The sequence below is a fragment of the Anabrus simplex genome, chromosome 14, assembly GCF_040414725.1.
Source record: "Anabrus simplex isolate iqAnaSimp1 chromosome 14, ASM4041472v1, whole genome shotgun sequence".
NCBI lineage: Eukaryota > Metazoa > Arthropoda > Insecta > Orthoptera > Tettigoniidae > Anabrus > Anabrus simplex.
Genome location: NC_090278.1, coordinates 57,914,882 through 57,925,389, shown reverse-complemented (window position 1 = coordinate 57,925,389; position 10,508 = coordinate 57,914,882). Strand labels below are relative to the sequence as shown.

The 10,508-nt window shown below is 39.5% G+C and overlaps 1 protein-coding gene across 1 annotated transcript in view; it reads right to left on the bottom strand.

Annotated features, from left to right (window-relative positions):
- Positions 1-1,523: 1,523 nt before the first annotated feature.
- LOC137502995 (zinc finger protein 33B-like) overlaps positions 1,524-10,508 on the bottom strand; it is an 83,984-nt gene continuing 74,999 nt past the window's right edge. The window contains exon 5 of the mRNA XM_068230317.1: positions 1,524-4,051. Coding sequence (XP_068086418.1) covers positions 2,800-4,051 — 1,252 coding nt within the window. The 3' untranslated portion in view covers positions 1,524-2,799. The remainder of the gene's footprint in view (positions 4,052-10,508) is intronic.

The window sequence follows — 10,508 nt, the reverse complement described above, 5'->3', positions numbered from 1 at the left end:
ACCTCCCTGGTGTCACTTTAGAACTGCGACTTTGCGTTCTTGGGCTGGGTTCTTTCTTCACGACTGGAGTCTGTGTTTACTGCGAGTTACACGACATTTATTATCGTACGCATGTGTTCAGTAATACAGGTACAATTCATGATTTCCATCCAAACAGCATAGACCACGGTTCTATTAAATTCCTTTTCTTACAATTTTTTTCGCTAAAATGTCTGAAAGGAATCACCAGTCCCCACCGCTAGAGGAAGATGATTTACGGGTCATGATAAACGAAATGTTGATATTTAGTAAGGAGTATAGTGATCTTAGTGAAGTAAGTTCTGCCGCAGGAGAATTCGTAAGTAACAGGAATTTACATGGAACACGTACTTCAGGCTCAAATGACAGAGTTTCTGCCCAGCTGATGTGAAAAATTTAGAAGTCGCGAAAGAGATATCACGTGATCGATTCCTGTTCAAGTAGAGAACGTGACAGTGACAGTGGTGACGATAATACCGATAAGAGTCCAACCAGTGCACCTTCTTAGTCAACCTGGACCTAACGTGAACAAAGAAGTCCCCACTTTGACCCAAAATTCAATCATGATGTTAAGGGCGAGCTTTCAGGGGAAACAAAACCGAGCGAAACATTTGATTTTTTGATGACGAGGTATGCCAGAACGTACTGTAGCTGAACAGACAAGAAGTGCCCAGCAGAAAATCGCATATAAAACTGAGTTTAGTATGAAAAAACGAAGGGATAGAAATCAAGGCCGGATCCGTACAAAGAAGGACGACATAGAGATTCATATGGGCATACTGTTACCACAGGGGCTTGTATAGAAAACTAAATAATGTCTTTATATTTCTTGCAATTGCTTGTTGAATACCAACTCCTACTTCCCATGAGCTGATGGTACGAAAATAATTTCTTCTTGCCAGGCTGACTGGCTCAACCCCAACTTCGTAGGTTCGAACCTGGCTCAGTCCAGTGGTATTTGAAGGTGCTTGAATACATCAGCTTCGTGTCAGTAGATTTACTGGCATGAAAAATAACTCGTTTGATTTAATTCCAGCATCTCGGCGTCTCCGAAAAGCGTTAAATTAGTTAGTGGTACGTAAAGCCATGATTATTATTATTATCAGATATTCCTACACATCTTTTTACATTTATGAGACAATGAGACGTAGAATGAAATATTCTTCAAAAATTATAAAAGTTAAAGCCAGTACATGACCACCTGGTAGCAAAATGTTTGGAAGCTTATACCACTGATGGCAACGTGTCAATTGATGAGAACCCCTCTTTATCAAAGTGTGGCTACGGCAGAAATTCTACATACCAAAGAAACGATCGTGTTTCGGACGGAATCATACAAATTATTGAAATCGAGAGAGAGTATGCAACATGATCTGCTTTCGAGTGATCACAATAAACAGCTGTAAAGGAAAAACACTGTGAAGATTACAAATATTGTACATATTACCTATATTTTAGTGCAATACAATCCGTTAGTGACAATTATGATTTGTAGGTATATAAACTGGATACCTCAGAAGCTCTAACGAACGTAACATCCTTTCGTGAGCATCATTTATTCCATTTTAAATCCTTTAAGTGCATGGAAACCTTGTAAATCTAGAATTCACATGCAGAGAAAAATTATTTCCGGGCAGAGATCTTTAGTAAACTGCCTGAACTATTTAGGTATACGTAACTGTATGAACGAAAAGGAGAGCTTTTTCATTCAGAAGAGACAAACTCGGTATCACAGTCTGAAAGCACTTAGTACGTTCTCTCACAAAGAGTTCAAAAATTAAAACAGTACAATTTTTAAACAATTAGATACACTATAATGAAGTAAATATTTCCTGGCGGCCCTTCTATTGTTCATTTTAGTCTAAGATTGTTTTTGAGCAAGTAGTTAAATATTTTCTTCAATCAGGGATATCACTCCCCATCTGGGAATGAGAAAGTGTGTACCGAGCTCCCCCAAGACATCGCAGCAGTGTGGATTCACTTTAGTGTGTGTCCGCATATGAACTCGTAGGCTCATTTTGTTGCAAAAGGATTTGGCACAGACGTTGCAACAGAGTGGCTTCTCGTCTGTGTGATCCGCATGTGAACTCTTAGATAGATTTTCAGGCTGAAAGATTTGCCACAGTTATAGACGTAGTGTGCCTTCTCCCCCGTGTGAGTCCGCATACGAACTGTTGGACTGAAAATGTGGCTAATGGATTCCCAAATATCAGTATGGCTTCTCGCACATGTGAGTCGCCTTTTGACGTACCAGACTGACATTGCAACTGAAAAATTTTACATCAGATATTCCGCCAGTGTGTGTTTGAACATGATCTACTTGACCGACTTTGTGGCTGAAAGACTGGCCGCAGACATCGTAGCAGTGTGGCTTCTCGTCCCTGTGTGTCCGTATTTGAACTCTTAGGCTGACTTTGTTGCTGAAGGATGTGCCACAGACATTGCACCAATGTTGTTTCTCTCCAGTGTGAGTACACATGTGAAGTCTTCTTTGGAGTTTCTGTCTGAAGGGTTTGGCCACATATATTGCCGCAGTGCGGCCTCTGGTTTGTGCGAGTGCGTGTCACGTATCAGAGTGACTATGTACTTGAAGAATTTGCAACTGGTATTGCAGTACTGTGGCCCCTCGTCCGTGTGAGTCCGCATGAGACATGTAAGACTGTCTGTCTGGTTGAATGACTTGCCACAGACATTCCAAGAGTGTGGCTTTCTGCCTGTGTGGGTACGAATCTGGCCTGTAAAGCTGAATTTCTGGCTGAAACATTTGCCACAGATATTGCACTAATGTTGCATAGCTCCCGTGTGAATCAGGATGTGGCGTCTAAGGATTTTCTTCGTGGTAAAGGTTTTCCCACAGACAATGCAACAGTATGGTGTCTCTCCTGTGTGAGTCCGCATATGCTGTGTCAAACCGTCTTTAATGCTGAAGGATTTACCACAGACGACGCAGTAGTGTGACTTTTCACGCCTATGAGTAAGCATATGAACTACAAGTCCGCCTCTCCTCCTAAAAGATTTCTCACAGAAAATGCAACAGTAAGGTCTCTCCGATGTGTGAGTTCGCATGTGCGATGTGAGACCGAATTTATAGGTAAAGCACTTTCCACAGATATGACAGAGGTGTGAAGTCTCTTTTGTGTGAGAGTGCATGTGTTCTGCTAAACTACACTTGTCAATGAAAAATTTACCACAGATATTGCAACAATACGGCTTATCGCCTGTGTGAGTATGCATATGACGCGCAAGATTGCCTTTAAACGAGAAGTGTTTCCCACAGACACGACAATAATGTGGCATCTCGCCTGTGTGAGACCGCACGTGTTCTGTTAAACCACATTTGTAACTGAAACGTTTATGACAGACATTGCAACAGTAAGGCTTATCACCTGTGTGAGTGCGCATATGACGTGCAAGATTGCCTTTGAAAGTGAAGTATTTTCCACAGACATGACAAGAGTCTGGTGTTACTGCTGTATTCTCGCCTGTGTGAGACCGCATGTGGTGTGTTAAACCACTATTGTGACCCAAACGTTTACTACAGACAATGCATGAATATGGTTTCTCACCCGTGTGAGATCGAATATGCCTTGCAATATTGGCCTTGACGGTGAAGCATTTCCCACAGACATTGCATTTGTATGGCCTCTCGCCTGTGTGAGTTAGCATGTGATTTGTCAGACATGCTTTAACGCTGAAGGATTTACCACACATATTGCAACGGTATGGCTTCTCACCCGTGTGAGTCCGTACATGAATCAAAAGACTACCTTTCGTGTTGAAGGATTTGCTACATAAACTGCAACAGTATGGCTTCTCGAGTGTGTGAGTACGGATGTGGGCTGTTAAGTTAAATTTCATACTGAACGATTTGCCACAGATACTACAATAGTGGTGCGTGTCGCGTGTATTAGCTTGCAGATGATGACATAGACTGTCTTTCTGGCCGAAGGATTTCTCACATATATTGCACCTGAAACAAGCTCCTCCGTCATCCGGCGGTTGATGATCTACGTAGCTCATCTCGGTTCTCGACCTACAGTGAAGGAAATTAAATTGATGTTACCAATTATGTAACGGTCAACTCCAATACAACTCTCACACAAAGGAAATGCTACTGAACATTCCACTCACTGATATCACAATCAAAGAGCTCGTTACTTAGGAACATCAAATTTCTGAGGGAAATAATGATCGGAGATCAAATTCAGGATGTAGTCGATTTGAAAAGCTCTCACTTGTTACGTGGATATTTTGCGTCTTTTCCCTTGAATCACATTTTTACGCATAGGAAACTTCTGACGATATAGGAATGTATGAGAAAACACATCATTTATAGAATGTTGAGAAGTGGTCCAGGCTAAAGGAGAAATACAAGCTCTTTAATTCGGCAAACATGTATGTTTTGAAGTACACAGAGTAGAGATCTAATAAATCGATATCACCCGGCCGCAAGGAAAAAGAATCTCAAGAGTTAAATAATGATGGACTGAAAAAATTTGAAAGAGAACGATTCTTGTCTACCTTGAGAAGAAAGAATTACAAGTTGAAGAGAAGCAGCACGGCTTACAGAAAGATTTAAAAAGGATCAACGCAACATTAAATACGAGAGTATTAATATATTAACAGCAGAGAAGACTATATCTGCAAGAACATAAGGCAGAAAAGGAGTAAATTTGAAGGAAATACTCGTTACTGTGACACCTGAATTCAGAAACGAAAGGAAACTTCAGCCGAGTTATACATTGCCGAAATTAGTACCATAGCGGCATAATTTATTGTTTCCAGGAGGGAGACAATATCTGTTTAAGCGAAAGAAAGAGCAAGAAATAGGCCAAATTAGAGAAATCTATAAATTTAAAGAAAAGAATATTCTCGTCCAATACGAGTTTCCGAATTCAAATATTACGTATTGAATAGCCTACTATTCACCAGTACACTATGAATTCTACTATGTCATTGTTCTTTTATGATTGCATGATAACTGGCGACAAGATGGACTCAGCTTAAACAGATGGAAATGTTCGCTCAAGACTAAATAGCTCAAGCCAAGACCCCAGCCGGAGCCGCAGATGATGTAATCTTCGGATCGCAGTGGTTGCCTACTCCAAGATGCCGTAGTCCAGCAGAGATCCAGCAGCAAAATCCCGTTATGAGATAAGTATTATGAGTTGCATCGTAATGAATTTCAAATCAACTGATGAAAAATATTTATAGGTGTACAGGAGTGCTAGATGTAAGAGATGAAGTGCCAATGAAAGGATATATGAATATAAATTCCGATTATTAGCCGATGAAATGTGCCAATTTATGCTATATAACTACGGTGCTAATGTGATAATTTTAAGGTTATTGGAAACTAGATCTGATTGAGTATTTGTGCATGTTTTTTGCCAATCAATACGTGTAGACCGTGAAGCGTTTAACCAGTTGTGATAGTAGAAAAACACAGGCGAGATATAAGACGTAACCTAGAATTTCAGGTCAATATGTGTACCAATCATGGCCAGTACGATAATAGCATTATAAAGAAGTGTTTAAAATATTACGAAGTTGCAGTGTAGGAGAGAATAATCAGGTTATTAAGTATTGCTACCGTAACACAGAGGTTATTTTAGTGGAATTGAAGGATGATATTTTTTAAATATGGGGGTATATATATATATGAAGGAAATGGAATGTTAATGTGGCAAGTTGTAATTAGAGTGAAGAGATATGTTTCTGTTCGTTGTTTAAGAACGGGATAGATGATTGAATTGCGAATTCCTGTGTTACATGTTGTATTTATATTTGGGTTAGCACTGCAAGTGAAGGATTTAGGCCATGTTGAGTTGAATGTATGTCTCGAGCCAAGCAGAATGTGTTTCGAAGTAACTTTCAGAGGAAGATATGGAGAGGTTACGTATTTGTTACACATTACGTAATATATATATATTTAGGAATAGAATGGAATCTCGCACATTTACGTATTTGAAGGTCAGCACGATAACGCTTATATGGAGTACGGTTTACTTTATCAAATCCATGGCACAGCGAAGAAATATTTGAGAGTATGTAAATATATTGACACATGACTAGGACTGCATGGCACCAATCTTCGCAGGTTAGACTGGCGTACTATCAAATCTATGGCACTCTGTACTAAAATTATTTGGTTTATTTTGTACATATGGTGATGTACCGTTTTAGTTTATTCATTTTGGGTTATGATAGGAGTATAATATCGGCATGGGTGTTTTGAACCCATATTTAAACATGGAAATGCTTATCTCGTAACGTGGAGAGTCACAAACAAGAATCCAAAGATGTATCCAAGTAAATTTGGTCAAACAGACCGAAAAGCAAGTTGATACTTAAATGATGCCCCAAAGAAAATCCCAAACAACATTAAATGAAAGATATTCCACTCCTCCTTGGTTTAATAAAGTTGTGGTCCTTATTTTTCCCCTTGTATCAGTTTAAACATGGAAGATATGGTATATTTTGATACTTAACAAAAATGTAAGCAAATATGTTGATGACTTAAAAAACTTTCAAATATGTTTATCTCAGAAACCAAGCATTTTGAGAATGATATATGTAATTTCACGATTTCCCTTTCTTGATTGCCAATGAATGCATGTTATTCAATTTTATTATACATTAGCATGCTAATAAATTAGGTATAGATTTGATTTCGCATTTCTATTCCTTAAGTAACTTGTAGTATATAGTAGTATGATAATATACGGATCTATCGAGTTAGTTCACGTTAAATATTAAGTGACGATCAGATAATTTCCTTGACATAAGGATACGGTATGACTGTTTCAACGGACGGATACTCTTCAACGGAATCCGCGATTTATTTAAAGCATATGGGAAGAACGAAGCAAATTTTACCCTGAGAAGCGATTATGCACCATGTTGTTGGGGCTCATGTTCATAAATAGTATCCCAGTTTAGAGTCTAGATATGACTTTTGACCCGATGCTTAAACTTTGTTGCCGGAGCAATATTTAAACATGTGTATATTCAGTTAATGCTCCAACGCGGCGTAATAGTGGGAATTACCGTGGGAACATTAATAAACGAAAGGTGCAATACATTATCATTATAGACTGTTATTCCTTTCAGCGTTCAGTCTGCAAGCCTCTGAGAATTTACTCAACGTCGCCACAATCCTCGATTTGCAACTACTGTTGTGGCCTCATTTAGTTCTATATGTCTTATCTTTAAATCGTTAAAAACCGAGTCTAACCATCGTCGTCTTGGTCTCCTTCTACTTCTCTCATTTATAAATATTATTTACTGTCAGGCAATCATACGTATTGTGCTTGTACACTGTTATCATACCAGTGCAGCATTATATTACATCACAGAGTGGTTATTTCTAATAACATAGCTTTGACGTGCAATCAGAGCTGATATACTGTAAATATAGGACGGTACGTTTACACAAGGAAGTTCGTACTATTACCATGTGTCACATCAGTCTACGTCTTAATTGCTGTCTTTAAGAGAGGCTGCATGCAATATAGAAAAAACTAATCCTGGTGAAATCCTCGAAAGGCTGAAAGATAACATGCAGATGATGGCCTTTTTCCTAACATTGATGCTTTCATTTCACCTACAGATACTGCTGTCATAAACATTATGATGGCGACAAAGAATATGGCTCAGGTTGTAGTGTTTTATTAAAATATTCTGATATTAGGAAATATTTGAACGCACGTCCTTACGAGTAAATGTTCATACGAGTGGTTCCTTTAACATTACACCTAAAATGAGCATGAAAATCAAGGCTTGAGCCAGAATTCGAGATGACAGGACATTGAATTGAACGGTAGGGGATACTGTTGCTATGTAAGAACAGAATGAAATTCTTTTCATTTCAAGAACTTCATCAACCGTTATTTTTAGTAAAATGATAACATCGTTGAATAGCACCAAAGCCTATGTCTGTGTCCCAATCGCAGTGTGGTTCTAGATATCCTAGGAAAGAAGAGCAAGAAATACAAGTTTTTTGGCTAGAGGTGAGGTCCGCCTGCAACAAGCACATTGGAAAAGTCGATCACACGGGAGAAAATTCATTGTAACATGAAGTGGGACTTCCCAATTCATTCTGTATGCACTGAATTCGCATGTACTGGTGGAATGCACAACTTCCTCAAAAGCAAAGTAGTGGGAGGCTCGATTATTTCTTGTTACTGCACTCATAGGAATAAAAGAGGGGCAATGATTCCAGACGACACAGGCTAGACCACGTGATCATCACACAAGATATTGACATTGCCACCACAAGACAACACTGGGCAGAAAATACGACACTGGTTTGTGTGTCATACGTTTTGTGGTCTATCACGCCAAGCAAAAGGTGCAATACTTTGCGGCAATTCTTTTTTACTTGATTAAGTGATTTTTGTGACAAGTGATTTATCAGGTTCTCAGTTAGCTTTCTCAGTAAAATGGCATTTCATTTTGTATTGATGAACCATTTACACTGCAATAACACGTGCCACTGGTCTGCCGGCAGTTTTGAGCGAAATATAATTGCACTCGTAGACCAAATACACACAAAGTCCTTAATAGCAACTTTGGCGGAGATGGAGACGTTCAGTACGGAGTAGTTCGCAGATGACGTACTCTACCTTTCTGGAAGTTAATGCAGAAAGGAGCGTAGCGTTCCTTCTCCAGAGGAGGGCAGCAAAAGGTGTCTGATTGCCATGTACTGAGCGGCTGTCATGAGCTCTAAAACTCTTCATAACAAGCGTCACATCCTTATGGAAATACGTGTCATGGAATCGGAACCAAGCCCAATAAAGTACATACATGTAATACGTAATAAAATACAAAAATGCTTATAACCCCTGAAACGGTTCGCTAATGTATTCTCTGTTCGACTTAAAGTACAAATAATTTGCTCTCTGATACTACCTATACTTGATTACTGTGACACTGCGTTGACTGAAATAACCTGCGACATAACAAGAAACTGACCCGGGCCTGAACAGCTGAATAAGATATATCTTTAATCTGCGATATGACGCTCATATATCACCTTATTATAAGAAGCTGTCGTGGCTCCAGGTGCACCAGCGCCGTGAGCTTCACATGCTATCGCTACTGCACAAAGTACTTTCCACTAATACTCCCGACTACCTGTTTTCATCTTGTTCTTACCTCTCATCCTATCATGAACACAATACAAGATCTGGCTCCCCTCTTGCCATACCTGTAAGCCGCACTGCTGTGTACAACCGCTCCTTCATAATCTCTCTGTCTAGGTCATGGAATTCGCTACCCGCGAACATTAGAGACAATCCTTCTCATCGCAAGTTTAAATTGGCTTGCCGCGAGCATTGGCTGGGTAGATCCCGCTGATTTGCTGGTTAATTGTTGAGTGAATGTAGGAATAAATGAAATGAATGAATGGATTACTGTAGTTACGTCATTTAAGTGTACCTTAGTTTGTGTAATTTAAAATTAAGGATTCTTTCATTATTATTATTATTATTATTATTATTATTATTATTATTATTCCTAATAATATTATTTGTTTTATTTGTATCTGAAGTTATAAGTTAAGTAAATGTATACACATCTAGAGTTTAAGTGCAACAGGGGGCCTTAAGCCAGAACTTCGCCATCAATAAAGGCAATATCTATCTATCTATCTATCTATCTATCTATCTATCCATCCTCTGGAAGGGACGCACTTTGGCAAGGCCCAGTCAGCGTGAAAATTATGCAAGGTAAACGTCGCACAGCCTGTGACAGCTAAACAAGCGAGGACCTCCATTCATATCGCATCACTGAACTACGTCTCGATGAAGTCGCGAATTAGCCACAGCACTTGGGAGAAGGCATATAGGCATCTGTAAGGTGCAGGAAAGAAGATGGAGTGGAGAAAAATCATGCAAAATGGGGTGCAGTTACTAAACGATGTACAAAGGAAACTGAAGAACTGATTGCATTCGCACTGTTATATCAGCAAAATTTTGACTGTTTATTCTCTGAGGAGCAAATGTATGACAATCACTTGATGTAACATATCTACGTTGAGGATAGAAGGAAAATCCAATTCTTCAGTGCAACGCTCCACAAACTAGCCTGGGTACGGAAAGCAAAGACGCCTTCTGGGCAGTGCTCGACAAGATGACCGTTGACTATCTTATTGTTGCCTGTCATCTGAGTGGACGTCAGACGGAGGAAAAAAGACCACACAGCCCCCTGCGGTCATGGATATGGACAGAAGAATGATGACGACGACCAAAGAATTCCCGATAATGCACAAACTGATCATCGCGAACACACGGTTCAAGAAGCGTGATACTCATCTAGGCAGGTATTACAGTGGCTCCCATCCCACTGGCAATTGCTAAATCCATGTGAGACGACAGAATCTTAAAGATGTTGTAGACAACTTCACAGGAAATGGACCAAAATGGATCAAATGGTGGCACCTGAAGGAGGCCAACGTTGTTGTAAAAATTACAGTGCCACCAATCACT